This window comes from Lagenorhynchus albirostris, chromosome 18 (genome assembly GCF_949774975.1).
Source record: "Lagenorhynchus albirostris chromosome 18, mLagAlb1.1, whole genome shotgun sequence".
NCBI lineage: Eukaryota > Metazoa > Chordata > Mammalia > Artiodactyla > Delphinidae > Lagenorhynchus > Lagenorhynchus albirostris.
The window spans coordinates 49079310-49102021 of record NC_083112.1 but is presented as its reverse complement, the minus strand read 5'-3'; the positions used below and the strand labels follow the sequence as shown (position 1 = coordinate 49102021).

The 22712-nt window shown below is 40.3% G+C and overlaps 2 protein-coding genes across 4 annotated transcripts in view; one reads left to right on the top strand and one right to left on the bottom strand.

Moving 5' to 3' along the window:
• The window catches only part of UCHL3 (ubiquitin C-terminal hydrolase L3), a 346469-nt gene that overhangs the window by 226501 nt on the left and 97256 nt on the right, over positions 1–22712 (bottom strand). The window lies entirely within an intron of this gene.
• The window catches only part of TBC1D4 (TBC1 domain family member 4), a 216731-nt gene that overhangs the window by 122184 nt on the left and 71835 nt on the right, over positions 1–22712 (top strand). For 2 of the 3 annotated variants that reach the window (XM_060129035.1, XM_060129034.1), the window contains exons 2-4: positions 12898–13485; positions 15125–15214; positions 18553–18657. In XM_060129035.1, the coding sequence (XP_059985018.1) occupies positions 12898–13485; positions 15125–15214; positions 18553–18657 (783 nt within the window). Of the gene's footprint in view, positions 1–4376; positions 4436–12897; positions 13486–15124; positions 15215–18552; positions 18658–22712 lie in introns of those variants that run through there. The other variant, XM_060129036.1, reaches the window with a different exon arrangement.

The window sequence follows — 22712 nt, the reverse complement described above, 5'->3', positions numbered from 1 at the left end:
TTCCCTTACAATCTGTATACCTTTAGTTTCCTTTTCTTGCCTATTAGCAAGGACTTCTAGTATGATGTTGAAAAAGAATGTTGAGAGAGTATATCCTTGCCGTGTACTGGATCTCAGTGGGAAAGCTTTGAGTTTCTCTCCATTAAGTATGATGCTAGCTGTAGATTTTTTTCTAGATTGTTGAAGAAATTCCCCTCTATTCCTGTATTCTTGGTTTCTTGAGAGTTTTTACCATGGGTGATGGATTTTGTCAAATGCTTTTTCTGCTTCTATTGATATGATCATGTGATTTTTTTTTTTTTTTAGTCTGTTGATGTGATAGATTACATTAATCGATTTTTGAATGTTGAACCACCTTTACATACTTGGGATAGATCCTACTTGGTCCTGGTATATAATTCATTTTATACTTTTCTGGATTTGGTATGCTAGTATTTTGTTAAGGATTTTTGCATCTATATTCATGAGAGATATTGGTCTGTAGTTTTCTCTTACTGTCTTTGTCTTGTTTTGATATTAAGGTAATGCTGGCCTCGTAGAATGAATTAGGAAGTATTTTCTCTGCTTCTATCTTCTGAAAGAGATTATGGAGGATTGGTATCATTTTGTTCTTAAATGACAGAATTCACCAGTGTATCCATCTGAGCCTGGTGCTTTCTGTTTTAGAAGATTATTAACTATTGATTCGATTTAGGCCTATTCAGATCATTTATTTATTCTTGTATGCATTTTGGCAGGTTGTAGCATTCAAGGAAATGGTCCATTTCATCTAGGATATTGAATTTCTGGTCATGGAGTGGTTCATAGTATTCTTTTATTATGCTTTTAATTTCCATGGGATCTGTAGCGATGTCCCTTCTTTCATTTCTAATATTAGTAATTTGTGTCCTCTCTTCTTAGTTACCCTGGCTAGAGGTTTACTGATTTTGAATTGTATATTTTTAAAAATGTGAGCATTAAGCAAATAATAGGACTGATTTGATGAATACAAAGCATTCTGTCGAATAAACAGGTAGTAGGTTGATCTCACATTGAAAGTGCTTTGTGGTTGGGTAGAGGGATATTGCTGCATTTGAAAGGGGGTCTCATAGTGCCAGCATAAGGTAATAAATAACAGCTTTTCAGGATTGTTTCTTAGATGCCCCATTCCGTGTTTCTATAGTTAGAAAGTAAAAGATTAACTTTCTTGATTACATGTTTGTAAGAAGTTTGATTTTCTTGCATTGGTGACTCTGCTTACTTCACCTTTTTTGGTCATATCTGTATAAATATCCATGTCCAAAAAAAGAAATATAGAATTATTTTTCACAAGTGACGCAAATACTGTATAATCAAACTGTGTTATTCTTATTTTGGTAAGGTACAGAACACTTTTTTTCCCTACCACACGTGAACTTTTTCCAAAATTCATTTCTTATACAACTGTTACTTACAAGGTTGGCTCCTGCATTGTTTCATTTCAGGGTGCAAAAACCTCTCTCTAATTTCTGGTTGATTCCTGAGTTTCATCTAAGATACTTCAGTTCTCAAGTTAAAACTTAGGTTAAAATGCAATGTCTCCATGAAGGAGTTGTAGAAGTCACATTTCCACATCATCCGAACACAGAAGTGAAGCTTGAGGGCTCTCAAGATACCATCACCTCACAATTTTGCCTACAGTCAGACTTGAATTAAATTAAATGTTTACTGATCAATACTCATTTGATCTTCTTCCCCATCCTTACCTCAGGTGATGATTATGCTTTCAGTTTTACTGAGAAATTAAAGCAGTCAGAGGACAAATTCTCCAAACTCCCACCACTATGTCTTCCTGCATTTGCACCTTTTGAGATGAACTTTCCATGCCCTGGGTCAGTTCAAAGTCTTCCACTGTCCCCTCTTGCTACTCTGTTTCTCTACAGCATCAATTTCCCCTTCACTGTTGGAAATTCTCTATTGGAAGCTGTCATTTCTCCCATCTATAAGAGAACCCTCTTTTGACTCACTTGTACCTCTAGCTACAGCCCTAAAAGCTTGTCTGTACCTAATGTTTTGGATTTTGTTCCTAAAATTTTCTTTCAAACCTACTCCAGTAAGGCTTTTGCCCTAAGTGCCACCAAAACTTTTCTTGTCAAAGTCACCTATGATCTCATAGTGCTTACCCCCTCCTTCTTGGAAACCTTTCTTTCTTGGCTTCTGGATACCATTCTTTTCTGGTTTTACCTGTGTCTCTTGATGTATTTTCCTTTGCTCATATCTCTCCATCTCCTAAACTATAGTCATTGTGCGCCTCAGGGCTTGGTTCCTGGAGATATTTCTCTCTGCCTAGCTCACCACGTCTCTCTCCCTCTTGCTCTGTCTCTCTGTGTCATCTGTGCTCACTTTTTTGATGGACTCCTCTAATTGCATGGCTTTACATGCTATTTATATGCTAATATCTTCCAATTTTTCTTTCTCAGCTCTGTCCTCACCCCTGAGCTCCATGTACTCAACTGCCTACTGACATCACCCGTTGGATGTCTGTAAGCTTCTCAAAACTAACAATCCAAAGCTAAGCTCCTACTCTCTTAAGCCATCCCCATCCCTCACTCTAGTTCCTCTGGCCAAAACCCATAAAGTTCATCCATGCCTCCTCTCCTTCTTTTACAATCCACGTTAGATCTATCCCCAAATCATGTTGACTGTGCCTTTAAAATTATATTCAGAAGTCTGCTTCTTCTTACCCCGTCCCTTGCTGTTCTTCTGTGAACCACCGTTGCCTCATCCTGGGTGCAGTAGGCTTCTGCCCCCTTATCCTTGCCATCTGTTCTCCATACAGCAGGCAAAGGGATTCTTTAAACATGTAACTCAGCACTCTGCAATGGCTATCTGTCTCACCAAGAGTAAAAGCCAGAGTCCTTTCAAGGTCCTGCATGATTTAGATGCCCCTGTTCCCCACAGTGGCCTCTTCAGTAATCTGCTGCCTCACTCGCATCCAGCCACATGGACTCCTCACTGTTCCCTGAACACGCCAGGCGAATTTCTGCTTCATGGCCTTCGTACTTGGTGTGCTATCTGCCTGGAATGTTCCTCCCTCAGATATCTGTATGGCTCACCTTCTTGCTGACTTCAGGTTTTTACTCAAATATTTTATAGAGACACCTTTCTCTAAAATTGCAACTGTTCTGCCACCCCCTCCAAATTTTCTGTCCCCCCTTCTGGGCATTATTTTTCTCATTGGCAGTTTTTACTATCTCAAATCCTTTATGTTTTACTTATTAATTCTATACCCCCTACTACAATTTAACTTTCACAAAGGCAATGTTTTTTAATTTAGCAACAGCTTCTCACTTCCTTCATCTCCTTACACAGTACAAGTCAGACTTACATTTTAGATTTAATTAAACATTGTTGAATGTTTTCACTGTCCTAGCACTGTGTCAGGCACATTTGCACTTTTAGTTTAATTTTCCCAGGTTACCTTTGACATAAACATTGTGATTCCAATTTTGCAGATGAAAAACCAGGATATGGTGTCTTTTCTACAGATAATCATAGATAACGGAATGGGGCTTTAAACTCTAGACCTCTAATTGCATGTTATGTACTTTTCTAATATGCCATGCTGTGGACTAATCCACTTTTTAAAAAATTAATTAATTAATTATTTTTGGCTGCATTGGGTCTTTGTTGCTGTGTGCAGGCTTTCTCTAGTTGCAGCGAGCGGGGGCTACTCTTTGTTGTGGTGCGTGGGCTTCTCCTTGTTGCAGAGCACGGACTCTAGGTGCGCGGGCTTCAGTAGTTGTGGCTCACGGGCTCTAGAGTACAGGCTCAGTAGTTGTGGCACACGGGCTTAGTTGGTCCATGGCATGTGGGATCTTTCCAGAACAGAGCTTGAACCCGTGTCCCCTGCATTGGCAGGCAGATTCTTAACCACTGCACCACCAGGGAAGTCCTGAGTAATCCACTTTTAAAAGAATGAGTTTGCTTTTGAAAGGGGAATTGAAAAGCACTGTCCTTGTCTGTCCTTTGCCATCTAACTTCTCACCCACCCCATCTTCTGTCTTATTTCTCTGTAGCACTAAACTCAGCCACTACTGAGGACATTCCATTCTCTTAATCAAAATTATGAGGCCCCGGATTTCCTGTGAGTTACCCTCGTTTATTTTACATCTGATCACTTCTTCAAATTTTGAACGGTCATAAAGGCACAAGTCATATCTTTCGGAGAAGGTATTCAAAGATAAGAGCAGTGAGACAGAATAGGACGGGAGAACTTGGTAGGAAGTTCAGGGAATTTCTCTCTCTGATGCTTGAACTAACTCAGAGGCCACCAGGAAACAACAGAGAAGCGCTGAGCCAAAAATGAGTTTGGAGCAAAGGGGCTGAGAATATCTAAGAACCAAAGCCTAATCTGAGAGGAAACTGTCTTGGCTGAAGCCCAAGACTCAAACCCAAGCAATTGTATGACTGCAGTGTAAGTAGTAGAGATATTCTTGCTTTCTTTGGCGCCAAAGAGTCTCGTTACTTGTAATCTCATTATTCTTTCATGGTTTAACTTTTTTTTTTCTTTTATAAATTTATTTATTTTATTTATTTATTTTTGGCTGCGTTGGGTCTTGTTGCATGCGGGCTTTCTCTAGTTGCAGTGAGCGGGGGCTACTCTTCCTTGTGGTGTGCGGGCTTCTCCTTGCGGTGGCTTCTCTTGTTGCAGAGCATGTGCTCTAGGTGCATGGGCTTCAGCAGTTGTGGCTCGTGGGCTCAGTAGTTGTGGCTCATGGGCTCTAGAGCGCAGGCTCAGTAACTGTGGCATACGGGCTTAGTTGCTCCACAGCACGTGGGATCTTCCCCGACCAGAGCTCTAACCCGTGTCCTCTGCATTGGCAGGTGGATTCTTAACCACTGTGCTACCAGGGAAGCCCCATGGTTGAACTTTTAATGTAAACCGTTTGTTTCCCCATCTGTAAAACAAGATAGTGGGGACGGGTGATTCCATAAGAGTGCCTTTAACGTTTAAATTCTGTGATTTTAAGACCACTGCATTATTCCAGTCGATTTTGACTCTAGACCTATTGATAATTAGACCTCTTTTTTACTGCGTAAGGTTTACTTTAAAATAATAGTTTATATATTAAAGAATCACTGAAGTACTTTTGGATAAAAGTTAAAATGGTTTAAAAATCAGTTTATTTCTTATTGAGATTGTCAGACAACATCACCTTAAAAATGACAACACAGACTGAGTGTTCTTCCAAAGTAACTGGGGCTGGAACATCTTCATGGGTTCTTAAATAATGGTGATTTTTTTCCTTAATATAAATGAACTATTTCATGGCACGTATATATCTTCCAAAATCAAATCAGTCTTTTCTCAAAATGCTGAACTGATCTTAACAGTTTCTTAAGTAAAACAGAATTAGAGAGGAAATCTATCCGTCCCCTAATGGCATGTATTACTTCCAAAGCAAATACATTTCTTTTCCTTACTGTCTCTCTTTGATTGAGACTAGTTTAAATGATTAATTCTTCTCATTTGGCAGGGTTTTTGCAATTTACTTGAAATGTTTCCTAGTATTTTTTCCTCAACTGTTTTTTACACCTTTTCCCTCTTTTTTGGGCTTATCAAAATCTTGCTGTGCCTACTATAATTATTATAAAAAGATTAAGAATGAATCAAGCAGCCAAGCTCATGTCCATTGTGAAAGAATTTACCCAGTTATTTTTTTTTGCTTTAAATATGTCTTAAGAGGCTTATTTTCATATTCATATTTGTATCCATTTTTAAATGTTTGCTGAAGTTCATCTGTTTATCAGTGAACTCTATGAAGAAAGAAGACATTGTATTATAGATTAATTTTCTCCTACCTTCATAATTAATAAGGCTTGGACACCTGATTATTTAAACAGCATAAGAAAGACAGGGGTACTCAAATTTAAAATGCTTCTTTTTAAAGAAAGCTAGAGAGTCTGTTCTTTAGCCCTGAACAATCAGTGTGTTTCCTGATTGCAGAGTCAGGAAATACTTTACTTTTGAAGCAATAACGGTTATTCCCGGGAAGTTTTATAATTGGCTGCACAGTGATAACATCGACTTGAACAAATGCAGCAAAATTACTGCTGGCTTATCTGGAATGAAAGAGAACTTCTTAAGTGCGACAGAGAGCTAATACTAAGGATTACATCAGTTTGGCATATTCACTGCTCTTGGAGGACGACTCCAAATTTCAGCTTGCTTCCTGACCAAAGGTATCTTTCCTTTGTGCTTTTTCAGTATCCAGACTTCTTTCCCTTGGGTTTGCTTAGGACTTTAAACATCAGTGTGTGGTACTTGTAGAATTTATTTTCCTTGTGAAGTCAGGTGAAGTGTAGTTTTTACAATACCATTGGATTTCTTGGAATGTGATAACTAATTATGATAATTAATTAATGAGAAACAACAGCCTGACATCCAGGAATCTAGTGGCAATTTTTCTTTTCTCTAGAGTGAGGAATTGCTTTAATGTCTGAATTTTGATACTTGAACTTATATTCTTTAGTGAGGTCACTGAAGGTGTAAGGACAGAATACTAGCTAAAGGTGGCCCTGTGCTTTTTCTAAATATCATGAGGCATTTGAAAAAAGCCCCATTTATTTTATCGCTTGTTGAAATTGGTTATTGTGTGTCAATGGAAGTGAATAATGTCAATGACTTACAATATTTCTGGCTTAATAATAGAGATGATTTTCCATCTTCTTTATTTATTTATTATTTTATTATTAGTATTATTTTTTGCGGTATGCGGGCCTCTCACTGTTGTGGCCTCCTCTCCCATCGCAGAGCACAGGCTCCGGACGCGCAGGCTCAATGGCCGTGGCTCACTGGCCTAGCCGATCCGCGGCATGTGGGATCCTCCTGGACCGGGGCACGAACCTGTGTCCCCTGCATCGGCAGGCGGACTCTCAACCACTGCGCCACCGGGGAAGCCCCCTTCCATCTTCTTTTAATGTATATTATTTTGTTCCTATATTGACATCAATGCTAAAATAAACCCATAGAAATTTGGATTTAGGTGAGATCTTGTTGAGCATCTTTCTCATCCCTTACTTTACTGGCAAGGAAACTCTAGAAAGCAGAATGACACAAATTCCTGGCAGATCATGGGAGAGAGAAGAAATCTCTTAATTCCTGGGTAGAGGGATTATTAACTCCCTTTTCATTATTGTTATTTTGTGTTAAAATTATATGCTGCCATACAATAAAAACTTTGCCTTGAATTGGCATTGAATTTTCATCAGACTCTGTGAGACGTAGGCAGATTCTAAGCAGTTGCATTATTCGTAGCCAGAGTACTAATAACTAGAGTACGAACCCCGAGCGTGTAGCTTGAGGTGTCTCCTAGCATCTGAAGACATTCTTGCAACACACATTCACTTCCTAGTTGGGGTGAGCACTGAGCAGAGTGGAAAGCCTCAGCTCTCTATTCTGAGGAGTGCCAGATCTCTCTGTGTTATCAACAGGAATTTACTAACCCCATCTCAATCCTGGAGAGCTTTCATCAGGCTTCTAGGTGGTTGTTCACTATTTGTATATTTTTGTTTTCTGACAACTGTCACTCAGTTTTTTCTGAGCACAGCATTCTCTCCCAGTGGTCATATGGAAGAACTCTAGTAAGACACAAAATCACCACAACTCAATCTTTCACTTAGGAGCTTATAGCATTAACGGTAAAGAGAAAAAAAGACGTTGAAAGATGTGATACATGCAAGGAGTCAAATTCATTCAAAAACACATCTAAATCAAAATCTAAATATACGTCAGTTAACACTGTCCTATAGGAGAATAGTGTTTTCCCAAAATGTCTTGTATATGTGCAAGTACTGGATAGAGATTTTTTTTTGTTTTTAAACCCAAACTCCCGAATTGGTTTCACGGAAGCATTTTTAAAATATTTATTTATTTATTTATTTATTTATTTATGTTATTTTTGGCTGTGTTGGGTCTTCGTTTCTGTGCGAGGGCTTTCTCTAGTTGTGGCAAGTGGGGTCCACTCTTCATTGCGGTGTGCGGGCCTCTCACTATCGCGGCCTCTCTTGTTGTGGAGCACAGGCTCCAGACGCGCAGGCTCAGTAGTTGTGGCTCACGGGCCTAGTTGCTCCGTGGCATGTGGGATCTTCCCAGACCAGGGCTCGAACCCGTGTCCCCTGCATTGGCAGGCAGATTCTCAACCACTGCACCACCAGGGAAGCCCCTGGATAGAGATTTTGTGTTTCTCTTGTGTTGCTTCTGATTGATCTCAAATAAATGTCTCAGGAAGTTTTCATGGTTCTCTGATAACTCAGTTTCCCACTGTGGATATTCTACTGTCCTTTCTTTATCAGTGTGTCCCTTCTGGTATGGGCTCTGAGCGTGTAGGCAGGGGCTGTATAATGTTAACTTACATGTGTGTCTTCCACTTACAAGCAAAAACAGAGCTGAATGTTGTTAGATCAGTTTCACAGGCCAGCCTCTTTGCAGGTCATTGAAAGCTGCGTTTAGTCATGACCTGAGAGAAGATATTAAAGGCAACTAGAATCTATGTTTTATGGTGCAGTTAACAATTCAAATTATTGGAAGATTAAATTACCTACTCAGTTTAGTCAAGATGATAAGCTTTGCTTCTATGAACTGGGTCATTAACTGAATTATATTTAGGTATTGAGCTTCTACCTGTGGTCACAGGGAAATGTCCTGTGAGACTATAGGAATTCAGCCACTAATCAGTTCTTCACATAACAGCTCTCAATGAGAAAAAGTACAAACTTATAATATAGAGGAATTGATACAACTAAGGTCAAACTGACTTTATTTTCAGTCTTGATAGAATTAACTCTAATACTCATTAAAATATTTGTGACAAGATCAAAATTCTGCAGGTTCAAAAAAAATCCTATAGATAATATTTCTTATTCTGCACTCCATAGAGACACTTTGGAAATTTAGGTGCACTAGGGTTGTAAAATCAGATGAAAAGTATTTAACGAAATATGGTTAGTGAGGAAGGAGGGAGCCATCTGTTTTAGGGTTTTGCCTAACCCACGAGAATCATTGTACTTTTTTCAGGGTAGAATGTCTAGGTCAGTCTCCATAGCTTTGGCCCTTGTCAGACACTAAGGCAAAAACAAAATGACAGAGGTCTAAGGTTGTTGATCATGTGTTAGTACAAAGCATCTGACTTCCCTGGAGATATGTCAAATGTTCGGGGTGAGTCATTGAAACTATAGCATTTGGACTTTATTCTTTCATAGGAAATACTCTACTAGCAAGCTGAAAGTCTTGTGATTTTTAAACTGTGAATGTCCTGGCAGTATATCCCAAAGAATTATGTGAAAGAGAAGAAATTCTGGTTTTAGAATTGGTGCTAGAATATTGGAAGAAATACCTTGTATGTCTGAATGGGAAGCAACCCTGCATATAAGATGATCTCTCTTTTCCAAAGGTAGAAATTACCAAAAAAAGATTTTTCCCCCCAGTCCACATATTGAGGATCTACTTTGTACCAGGACTTACTCTAGGCTTTGGGGATACAAGGAAAAAATGTGGGAAAAGAAACAGAAATCAGGCTTCCCTGGTGGCGCAGTGGTTGAGAGTCCGCCTGCCGATGCAGGGGACACGGGTTCGTGCCCTGGTCCGGGAGGATCCCACATGCCGTGGAGCGGCTGGGCCCGTGAGCCATGGCCGCTGAGCCTGCACGTCCGGAGCCTGTGCTCTGCAGCGGGAGAGGCCACAGCAGTGAGAGGCCCTTGTAACGCAAAAAAAAAAAAAAAAAAAAGAAACAGAAATCACCACCCTCCTAGGGCTTACATTCTAGCAAATCAATTACACAGAATGTTAAAAGAGGTAAGTGCTATAGAGAGTAATAAAATGGGGGAAAATTCCGGGGGAATGCTGGCTGTGTCAGAGTGTGTCTCTGTGTGTATGTGTGTGTGTGTTTTGGTTTAGGGGATGGATGCTGCCTCAAGGTGACATTAGAGCATGGATTTAAACGAGATGAGGAGGGAGCCGTCCAGTTATCTGGGGGCGGACTTGGAGTTCAGAGACCTTGAGGGAGGAGCCTGCCTGGCATGTTCAAAGAGTAGCCAGGAAGCGAGTGGGGCTGGAGCAGAGTGAGTGAGAGAGGGTTGCTGGGAGGAGTAAGGTCAGAGGAAACGAGGTGAGAAGGAAAAGACGAAATCCAGGTCGACTGTCTGAAGGTCACATGGAGGATGTGTAGCCACAGTGCACATTTAATCTATATGTATGTCAAATGCAGAGGGTGAGGGCCCTGTAGGACATTGTAGGGATTTTGTCTTTTACTCTTAATGAAATGGGGAGCTTGGAGGATTTGCAGATGAGCAACATGACAAGTTTAAAAAGGAATCCTTTCTACTTTTGAGAGTAGATTGAAGGGGGCAAGGGACACCAGTTAAAAGATTATTGCAGAAAACCAGATGAGAGATAATGAGTTGTATTTCATTTTGTATGAATGTACCATCTTTTGTTCATCCTTTCACTTTTTTCTTCAGTTTTATTGAGATATAATAGACATACAGCATTGTATTTAGTTCAAGGAGTGCAACTTAATGATTTGATACATGCATATATTGCAAAATGATTACCATAAGTTTAATTAACATCACTCACTTCACATGGTTATAGATTTTTTTTTTCTTGTGAGAACTTTTAAGATCTACTCTCTTAGCAAGTTTCAAATATACAATATAGTATTATTAACTCTAGCCACCATGCTGTACATTACATCCCCAGAACTTATTTATCTTATAACTGGAAGTTTGTACCTTTTTACTACCTTCATCCATTCCCATTCCTCCCTCCCCTGCCTCTGGCAATCACCAATCTGTTCTCTTTATCTATGAGGTTTTTTTTTTTAAGATTCCACATATAAGTGAGATCATACAGTATTTACCTTTCTCTGACTTATTTCAGTTAGCATAATGCCCTCAAGGTCCATCCATGTTGTCGTAAATGGCAGGATTTCCTTTTTTATGGCTAAATAATATTTATCACAGTTTCTTTATCCATTCATCTTTTGACGGACACTTAGGTGGACTTAGATTGTTTCCGTGTCTTGACTATTGTGAATAATGCTGTGATGAACATGAGGGTGCAGGTATCTTTTCAAGAGAGTGATTTTGTTTCTCTTGAATATATACCCAGAAGTGGAATTGCTGGTAGTTCTATTTTTAATATTTTAGGATATTTTAATATTTAATAATATTTAAATAACATTTTAATATTTAATAATAATTTAATAATATTTAATAATTTAATAATAAATAATATTTATTAAATATTAAATAATATTTAATATTAAAAATATTAAATACTATTTTAATATTTTAGGAACCCTCCATACTGTTTTCCATAGTGACTGCACCAATTTACATTCCTACCAACAATGCACAAGTGTTTCCTTTTTCCCACATCCTCCCCCAGTACTTGTTATATCTTGTCTTTTTGATGATAGTCATCCTGTCAAGTGTAAGGTGATATTTTATCGTGGTTTCCCCTGACAATTAGTGAGCATTCACTTGTCGATGAATATTTGGGTTGTTTCCAGTTTTGGGGTATCGTGACTAAGGCATCTATGAATATTTGTGTACAAGCCTTTTTTTTATTGCGGTACGCGGGCCTCTCACTGTTGTGGCCTCTCCCGTTGCGGAGCACAGGCTCCGGACGCGCAGGCTCAGCAGGCATGGCTCACGGGCCCAGCCGCTCCGCGGCATGTGGGATCTTCCCGGACCGGGGCACGAACCCATGTCCCCTGCATCGGTAGGCGGACTCTCAACTACTGCGCCACCAGGGAAGCCCTGTGTACAAGCCTTTTTGTGGACATACGTTTTCAGGGCTTTCACCTAAATGTCTAGGAGTGGAATGACTGGGTTGTGAGATCTATGTTTAACTCCCAGGCAGCTGCCAAACTCCTGAGGTATCTGGGCCATTTTACATTTCTGCACACAGTGTATGAGAGTTCCTGTTGCTCCACATCCTGGCGGGTACTTTGACCTTCAAATTAATTAATTAACTTTTGGCCGCATTGGGTCTTTGTTACCGTGCGCGGGCTTTCTCTAGTTGGGGCAAGCGGGGGCTACTCTTTGTTGCGGTGCGCGGGCTTCTCACTGCGGTGGCTTCTCTTGTTGCGGAGCACGGGCTGTAGGCGCGCTGGCTTCCGTAGTCGTGGCTCGCAGACTCAGTAGCTGTGGCGCATGGGCTTAGTTGCTCTGCGGCATGTGGGATCTTCCTGGAGCAGGGCTCGAACCCGTGTCCCCTGAGTTGGCAGGCGGATTCTTAACCACTGCGCCACCAGGGAAGCCCCACTTGGATTTTTTGATGTTAGCCATTCTAATAGATATGAAATAGTATCTTCCTGTGGTCTATATTTGCATTTTCCCTGATGGCTAATGCTGGTGAGGGGTGTCTGGATTTTAACCTCTTCATCCAGAAAGTTAATTTTAGCCTCATTGTTGAAGCTTTGGTTCCTTTCAGCTGAGGCTCATAATAATTTAATTAAATAATTTATTTATCTCAGTCGTGGTTGGTACCTTAGCATGTTACACTTTATTTTTATATTTAATTTTTAACCTTTTGATCCCTTATAATACATTTTAAAAGTACTCAAAGGTTATGTTATGATGATTTATTAAAGGTTGCAGTGGCCTGTATAGTCTCATGGTTTTGTTTTTAGGAAACGAATACATTTAAAAGGGGAAAGTATAAAAGTGATATAAAATTCCAATCTTATCCTTAAATCACTATGTCCGATAGTGTAATTTAAGTTTATGCTTTATTTTATGTAGGATCTATTACTCTCTTTATTTTATCATTTAGGATGAGCGTGCATTCTGTGATAATAACAGGTCTAGGTAAACATATACGATCTCTAAATATTCAACTGAAGTGAGGATTTTTGAATTCTGTTCCAGGTTCCCGATGTTATCAGCAGCATAAGGCAGTTATCGAAAGCTGCCATGAAAGAGGATGCCAAACCCAGCAAAGACAACGAGGACGCCTTTTACAACTCACAGAAGTTCGAGGTCTTGTACTGTGGCAAGGTGACCGTGACCCACAAGAAGGCGCCATCCAGCCTCATCGACGACTGCATCGAGAAGTTCAGCCTGCACGAGCGGCAGCGCCTGCGGGTCCAGGGCGAGCCGCGCGCCGCAGATGCCGGCGAGGACCCGGCGGTGTCGGAGGCCCAGGCGCCCGCTTCCCCCGCCGACGTTTTGTCCGAGGAAGGGGATGGCGTCAACGACACCCACCCCGTCTTCCCCGCGGCGCCCAGCCAGCCTGGGCCGTCCAGCTCTCGAGTCTGCTTCCCTGAGCGGATTTTGGAAGATTCTGGCTTTGATGAACAGCAGGAGTTCCGGTCTCGGTGCAGCAGCGTCACCGGTGTCCTGCAAAGGAAAGTTCAGGACAACAGCCAGAAAACGCAGCCGCGGAGGAGGCATGCCAGCGCGCCCAGCCACGTCCAGCCCTCGGATTCGGAGAAGAACAGAACAATGCTGTTTCAGGTGCTGCCCTGGCCGCGTGCTCTCGGGGTGTTTCCCCATTCTTTGCTAGACGGAAGCAGCCGGGCGGCCAGCTCTTCCCTGGTCCTCACTCTGCAAGCATCCAACCTTTCTGTCATATCCCTTGGGAAGCAGATAAGGCAGGTGGAGAAAGACAGCAAACAAAGGAAAGTTGTGAAGGGGTGAGAGGCAGACGGGGAATGTAAGAAAAAAGGGAGCAGGGAAGGGAGAGGAAGAGAGATGCACTTTCAGTACATCACGGAAAGTTGTTGGGGAAATAAGAATAGATTACTCTTAGCATCACCAGCATTTGCCTTAGGTTGATTCTTAAATAAATGTTATTTTTTTAAATGACTGCAAAAAGTCAATCTTATGAAGGGTTTGAAGATGTGAATCTGGGAGCGTGTGAATCTTCATGATGGAGAAAGAATTTTCTAGAGAGAGAAAAAAGAAAAGTCCAGAGACTCATAGGTGTATTTTCAGATGAGAATACACCAATTTACTCTGTCATACAAAAGAGACAGTTAAAGAAACATCATAGGCCTGATAATTTATTAGACCAGTTATTAAAATGATTTGGTGCAAGCTGTATTATAGGTGTAAAAGATGATTCTTAATTCTAAAAAGTAGTTTTTGAAAATGTCCAGTTCCACTTAAAAGAACTTAATTCTTAACAATGCCCTGTAGAGATTCTTTAATTACTCCTCAGCTTTGAAGATTAATTTGAGTTTTCCTCAGATTTGAGTTTTCTTGAAAAAAGGAGTGACTGCCCTTTTATCCCGTTGCAAAGAGCCCCTGAGAAGGAAGTTGCACAGTGTACCTTGGTAAACAGTCCCAGTATGTAATATTTGCTTGATCAGAAGTTCATGGTGGTTTTGTTCTGTTTTGTTCTTGGTAACTCTAGGCATGTAATTAAAGTGTCTATAGTCTTTCCTGTGGTGATATGTTAACTGAGTTTCCTCTCTTTTTTTTTTTTTTTTTATGAAGTAGCTTTAATCATTGTCCTTTTTTTTTTTTAACATCTTTATTGGGGTATAATTGCTTTACAATGGTGTGTTAGTTTCTGCTTTATAACAAAGTGAATCAGTCATACATAAACATATGTTCCCATATGTCTTCCCTCTTGCGTCTCTCTCCCTTGAGTTTCCTCTCTTGTTTGGGCTAATGGATTTGTTCTTTTTCTTAGCTAGCCAGAGTCCATGTTGTTAATTTTTTCTAAATGGTTGTTTATTTAAAAATTTTTAAAATTTATCTGCCCAATTGCAAGTATATCTTTCTGTTGATCATTTGTGAGAAAGTATGATTATAAATTATAATTAAATAATTAGTATTTTTAGAAAACATAAGGTGTGGAAAGTTTGCATCTTTTTGAAAAGAATAATTTCTAATTTGGAAAAAAAATGGTTTCTTGTAAATTAAGACCAACTTAACTTTCATGATTTCTAGATGAAAGGAAGAAATGTTTTCAGACAGCTGATAATTGGGGTTGTAGATTTGGTTGGATTGGATGTTGACACACATGTGAATATGTATGTCTGGGATACAGCATTTGAATCTGTATTATTAGTCAAATATTTAACTGTAAAGTAATATGTTAGGTTCTTGATAAGTTGAAATTAAGTGGAATATTTTTATTTTTAAGGTTGGACGGTTTGAGATAAACCTTATCAGTCCAGACACAAAATCACTTGTGCTTGAGAAGAATTTTAAAGATATCTCTTCTTGTTCCCAGGTATGTATTGAAGTAGATTATAGTATTTGAAGAAACCAATTAAAGCTTGTTTCTAAATTAACAAAATAACTGGGCTTAAACCCCTTCAGATTTTATTCTTAAAAGCATTTCTTAAGTAGATTTGTCTTAAACTAAGAGTGTTCATGTGCTTGGGTCCCTGCCAATAAGAAAATCCTGTCCAGGTTCCTCATTATCATAATCTTGTCCTCACTTTCATCAACCCTGTTTCCTGGTGTCACTTCATCAGAGGGATGGAAGGAAGTTTTGGGGTGGTGAGTTCTTTAGCAAATATCTTCACAGTTAGTGTTCCTCAGAATCTTGAGCAGTAGGTCTTGTGGGCATCACTGAGTCATGTTTGCTCTTTATATTGTAGTAGGTAACAAAAAGAACCAGTACTTTCAAGTTTATAAATGTAAATGCTAAAGTTTGAAAAGAAGGTTTTGATATGTATCTTTGTCCTTTTACTTATTTTTAATTCTCATATTACGTATTTGAAAGTTTAAAAAATAATCTATACAACTATGTGTGTTCAAGATCATATTAGGCACAGTGTCCTAAGTACCATAGTAATAATTTAGAATATCTATATAATTGTTAGAGCTACCTAAATGTATGGCAAAGCTAGAAAGAATTTCCGAGGATGTTGGAGCAGAGGGAGTACCTGAAGCTGAATATGGGAAAGTTAAAAATGCAAGGATGCCTCTGAGGAGGTCCCTGGAATGGAGAAGCAGTAACTTCTTTCCTAGCAATGTACCTTAGGTGTACCTTCAGGGGCCTGGATCTTGCCAAGGCCCTTTCCTATATTTTAATGTTGAAAAATAGACTGACTTTTTCTTGTTTTTAAGTTTTAATTTTGGAGTTCGCATTGCCATAGGTATGCTATCCCGACGTTCTTCCCTTTGAAAATGATAAGCTTTTGTACATCTTGTTAATTACTCTCCTCAGCCTCAGCTAATGTGGTTTCACTTCTAGTATTTTGTTTCAATATTTGTTCTGTTATATGGAGACGTAAAATTATATTGTGAACATAAAATTTTTCTACTCTAGTAGTTTAGAGAGGCAGCATCTGACTAGAGGAAGAATATATTGCAAATTTCTGAATTCCTACTTAAAGGACAAAAAATGTGGTAGAAAGATTATTCACTTTAACAAAGTATTTATTAAGCATTCTTGTAATTACATGTTTCCTGGGGGTCCCCGCGTGATCATAAGCTCTGTGAGGGCAGTGTTTTATTCTGTAGGCCAGGGGTCCCCAACCCCCGGGCCGAGGCCTGTTAGGAACGGGGCCGCACAGCAGGAGGTGAGCGGGGCGGGGGGGGGGGGGGCGAGGGAGTGAAGTTTCATCTGCCGCTCCCCATTGCTCCCCATTGCTTCCCATCGCTCGCGTTACCACCTGAACCATATTTGCCCCCTCCACCCCCGTCCATGGAAAAATTGTCTTCCATGAAACTGGTCCCTGGTGCCGAAAAGGTTGGGGACCGCTGCTCTAGGGCATCAGAGAATAAGATGTGTTAAGACAGAGCTTGACGCTTAGGTGTTCAATAAATGTTGAATGAATGCTTCTACATGTTGGGCCTTATGCCAAGTATTGGGGAGAGAGTGGTGTACAAACCAGTGTACTTCCTGTTCCCCAAAGCAAGAGGAGTCATCTGAAAAGGCCGTGCCTCTCCCCCCTCCCCCCTCCCAGAAAGAAACTAGCAATGTTTCTCCCAGAAAGAAAACTAGCAATGCTCGTTGAACATCTAAAGGAAAATAAAAAGAAAGAAAGAAAAAAAAAAGAACCAACCAAGCCAAATCTATAAATCTGGCAGTTCAAACAAGATTTTTGCTTTTCCTTTTTTTTAAAGCAAGCTTTGTGTTCTAAGAATTCAGAAGAAGAATCAAACAAAAACATGAGGAAAATTTGTGCAAAGGCGTTTGATCAGAATAATTGTCAGGTTAACTTTCTGCTTCTCACTGAGTGGCCCAACTCCTGTTATTTCTTTCCACAGAATTGTACTGATAGAGGGTGGCCACATTTGGGAACAGGAGTGCTTTTTAACACATGCACACCTACAAATGTTTCTTTCTTCAAAATCGGTAGGGCTGTTTCCCTGGCAAGCATGAGGAATAAGGGAATGGTTTTCTTTACTGGAAACATTACCACTGCCCGACAACTTGCTGAGCTAATGAGGTCCTGTGCATTTGTCCCATTTAGTACTAAGCTAGTAAAAGATATTCTTTAATCACGAATGAGTTGTATCAGATGGAATTTACTTTCACCTCATGGATTGTAACCTCGCTCCTCCTTACTGACTTTTTTACTTTTTATCAGAGTTGATTTCCTTTTTCCATAGCCATTGGGTAGGTTGAGCTTATTATTACAAGAATAGTGGTTACTGTTTACCAAACATGCCAGGTAGTAAGATATTTCTTAGTTCTAAATCTGAAAAATTTCTTAGAATAGGTACCATTACTATTATTTTATGATGAGAAATGGAACCTCAGAGATACTTTTTAGCAACGCAGCACAATATCTCATACCTGGTAGATTGATTGAACCAAGACTGAAGCACAAATCTGTCTGATTCCAAAGTCTGTTTTCCTTTCTCTGGGATTCAGGTGATTGCAGGACAACTTCAAATTTTTTGTCTTCATGACTTTTCAAAGTACTGTGCTTTCTGTTAAAATAACAAGGTGCTGTCTACTAATTGGTGTGTATGTATTCAGGGCGATCGAAATTCTCAGATGATTCAGAATTTTGTATTAAGTGTAGCTGGGGTTATTTAGCCTGTGTTCAGGAAGTACAGATTTGTGAATCTGGCTAGTTGACATCTGCAATAATTTCTTTAATGTATTCATCTTCTAACACTTGTGGCTCCTTGAATGTCTATCCATAGACAAACATTCTGGTATTTTTAATGCATGCTTTAGGGAATGGCATGCCATTTAATTAGAGTATTGTCAGTTTTAATGATTCTTAGCCTCATATAAACAAGAACAGCGTTTATAATGAATCATCAGACTGCCCGTTCAAAGATGACCAACAAATTGAAAACTCCGTTACTTGCAAACACTGAGTAGCGGTTTTTATTACAAGAGACAGTGGGTCATGCCATCATATTTTTCCTCTTGTGGCCCTGAGTCACAGAGTGTTTGCCAGAAACAAAAAAACTCTGAGCTGGTCTCACCCTTTTTTATGTATCAGAAGACCACCGAATAAGTTTGCTCTGGCATTATGTCCCCTGTCACAGTACTGTGAAGGAGAAATTCATGGAAGTGTGAAAGCACAGAACTATTTCTATCGTGTTGGTTAAAAGGACATAATCCCATAAACACTGCCCTTCTTCCTTCTCTAGGGTCTAAAGCACGTTGATCACTTTGGCTTTATCTGTCGGGAGTTGCCGGAGCCCGGGCTGAGCCAGTATATCTGTTACGTGTTCCAGTGTGCCAGCGAATCTCTGGTAAGTGGGGTGAGTGCTGCCCACGGGCTCCTGCCCACACCTCCGGCTGATGGGAGGGCCGTCTCTGATGAACCCAGGCCTCACAGAACGGCCATCCTTCGAAAAAGAAGAGCGCGTCTAGAAATAGGCTTCTGCCCTCTGAAACAGCACCACAACAGAAAAACAAAAACAACTTGTCCTGGTAACTTTTAAGCCTAGGTGATTTTCTTGAGTTTAACAAATCTGGAAATGTTACCAGGAGTATTTTTAAAAGGTAGGAAAAGCCTAATGATAGGAGAAGAGCTGTTACTCTTTCCATTGCTCATGTAAGAAGATAGGGAAGACCTCTAATTCTCTCAACTGCTATAACATCTCAGAGTAGATAATGCTTATTTCCTCAGGGTAGAGAACGGTTTTGTCTTTTCCTTTTTATTCCATCAGCCCCTGTCCTAATTTTAAAAATACTTTCTTTATGGTCACATTTTAGCCTTCAATTTCTTTCTTTGGAATTTAGAAGTCAATTTTACTTTGCACCGCTCCTATCCCTCCCCCCGACCCTTAAATGGGAGCAGTTAGAGTTTAAGGAGAAATATGTAAGGCAAAGTTGGAAATAGATCTGAGTGACTAAAAATATGTTGATGTTTTCCCCTAAAACGTTTTCCATATTCTTCCACTTGTGTTATCTCTCCTAACCATTTTAACACAAACCTTTAGATATATGCATTACCATTCTTTGAAGCAGAGCATTTGCTCAGACATAAAATCCTCCCACAGTGATTTTCCCCAGGGAAACACACACCACTTAGACATATACAGAGTAAGCCGGGCAGCATTCTCCTCATTTTCTGTATGCACGTTGCCTTCCTTCCTGCTAACTCTTGCCTTCCACATTCCCAGTGTGGACACAGAGTTGAGGAATAATGAAGAAGTAACGAAGAGATGGGAATGAATTGGTACAAAGACACTTTCTGACTAGGGAATATAGCACTCTATCGCTAAGTTTCTTACTCAAGAGAGATCCACTTGAGTTTTGTTCTCACTCTAGATAGTTAGCCATACCAGTGAAAAATCCACCTGTTGATATCCAGGTGACCACTGTATTATAGGTTCAGTTCAGGGCTCGGGATAGAAGTTTGAGAGTTGTTATGTAAAGAATAGTTGAAGGCATGGGGCTGGATGAGCACCCAGGGGGAAGGAAAAGAGAGAAGGCCAAAGAGAACCAAGGACACAACCCTGGAAAATGCCAACCAAGAGTTGGGTAGAAAATGAGAATGTCAGGTAATCTTGCCCCTCTCCTCACCCATCCCCTGCCCAGCTCTCCTCTCCTCCTTCCCTCCTCTGTCCGTCCTCCTGTCTAAGGCTGATTCTTCCGCCACGTTGCAGATCCTTGCTCTCCAACCTTTGCAAAACCTGTCGTATATCCCGTATTTTATTGTTTTGGCAGTTCCATTTACGCAACTTTCCAATTTAGAAACCATAATGCGTTCTCCTGTACCATCGAGATCCACTTGTTCACCAAATCCTATAAACTCAAAGGTAGAAATGTCCCTTATATCCATCTCTCTTCCTTTTCCTCTCTGTTTGGAATTAAGTCTGGGCATTCATCTCCTTTACTAAGACTATTGCATTAGTGTCCTAACTAGTCTCCCTGCCACTGGTTTAATCTGTCATCTATCCACTTACTACCTTATGCTATATATATATTTTTTTCTCACAAAATTCTCTTACTAGGGGCCAGCTTATGCCTCCTTATTAACGGACAAAATCTAGATTGTCTAGTGTGGCAGAAGGGGCTTCCTCATTCTTCTCCAGCGTTCACCGGAAAGCTTGCCCTTTCATGACTGTGTCCTCACACGTGCTATTCCGTGTCCTCAGCTGTCTCCAGGCCAGACTGCAGAAGCTGCTGTGATGACTGGTGTGATGTTGCTTTTATTTGGCTTGCTACTGAAGCAGCAGATGGTTCGTGCACAGGACACATGAGATGAAGGAAGTACATGAGAGGCGGGGCTCACAGAAATGCCTCTGAAGTTCTGAGGTCACTGTTGGCTGCATGCAGTGAGGGGTCTGCCAGTCAGTGGAGACCAGAGCCAGGGCTTGCTGCTTTCATATGGTCAGGTGGGGGATTTGATCGTGCCAGCCTCAAGGGTCCACCTGGCTGCTATACAAAGAGATTGTGTATGTCTCTATCTGTTTTCGTATTCTCTTTCCGGCTGCTTCATTGGATGGGAAGCAGGCCTGGCTTGGCTTTGCTGTGACTTTAATCCCCTTCCCCTTCTTTGCTACTGTGTATTTTTAAAGATCCTGTTAAAAGATCACCTCCTAGGGAAGCCTTTTCTAACACCCTTTCTCAGGAATTGAGTCCTTTGGTTGTTTTGTTGTCAGTGCTGTCAGCACATCTTATTCATAGATCTCCGGCAGTTCCTGCAAATCCCTTATCTTATTTATTTGTTCACATAACTTTCTACTCCACTGGACTGTGAATCCTACAAGGTTAGGACCGTCCTTATGGTTGTTGTATTCACCAGTAGTTTCTAGGATAGCAGGGCTTGCTTGTTAAGTGTATTTTGAGTGATGGAGTGTGTTACTCAGAACTTCAGGCAGTCATTTTCTAGGTGCTGGTTAATCTCTGATTACTGGATAACCGACACCAAGAGGAAAACTGTAAAACCTTCTGATTTCCAATATCTTTCAAAAGTTTTGTTTGGTTCGTATTTTTTAGTCTTTTCATTTTACCCTCATGCGTGTAGAATGAGTTTTCGAAACGGAGTCAGAGTAGAAAGTCTGGGAACACGCTGCATTTTTCCACCTTAAGAAGCTCTGTGACTAAGGCAACAGACTACACTGGCTGAGAATGTCTTCATATTACATTGAAGCTGCCTGAGAATCTTTTTTTGGCATCATTATTCTTAAGAATGGGCCTATGCTGGAATCTTTGAAATCCTGTTTACTCTACTTTTATCTGTAAGCACCTTAAATGAATGGTGAGGCATCAGAACTGCAAGATAGAGGAAAAATTAAATGTACATTTCCTGTATAAAGGAGGCTGGCTCATGCAGCTGACGTTAGAGTAAAACAAACGGTCAAATATTACAGGTCTAAGCAGTATTATGATTGATGTGGCTTGGCTGTTGTGAAAGACAAAATATTGCAAAACCACACATGCTGATTTATCTTCTCTGAGTGCAAAAAATATACAGCTAGCATTTTCTGTTGCTTCTTTGTAGCAATTGCTATGAATTGATAAGCAGTATAGAATAGAGTTCTGATGGGCCCTGGAGGGTTACAGTGCAAGGTTTGGATGCTCTGTGCACCTCCCTCCCTCCCTCCCTTTGTCCCTCCCTCCCTTCCTTCCTTCCCTCTTTTGTAACATATCCCAAGGCAGGTGGTTTAAACTTGTTTGACCAACCCTTGAGATTTCTGGAACATATCATTTCTGCTTTCTCCAAAAGTGATTTAAAAGGTGTGAAAAAAAATGGAAGTGACTACTATTCATAGACAAAGTGGAACTCCACAGATGCACACAACAGTATCCAGGGAAAGTATAACCAACAAAACAAATCGAAACAAAACCCCCAAAAACCCAGGGTACCGAGACCCAGGATTTGTATGGGGTTAAGAGTGTAGAGTTTTCCAGAGAATTAGACTAGGTAATCTTTTTTTTTTAACATCTTTATTGGAATATAATTGCTTTACAATGGTGTGTTAGTTTCTGCTTTATAACAAAGTGAATCAGCTATACATATACATATACCCCATATCCCCTCCCTCTTGGCGTCTCCCTCCCACCCTCCCTATCCCACCCCTCTAGGTGGTCACAAAGCACCGAGCTGATCTCCCTGTGCTATGCCGCTGCTGTTACATTTGGCAGTGTATACATGTCCATGCCAATCTCTCACTTCGTCCCGGCTTACCCTTCCCCCTCTCCATCCTTACACATTCTGTGATTCTTATTCTAAAACGCTATAAAACACCTAAGTTTGGTATATAAATGTTTATGAGCATTATCTTCATTATGGATTTTCACCTTAATGTCACAAATTGGCTTTCTTTGTTCCATCTTATAATTTTCTCTGGAA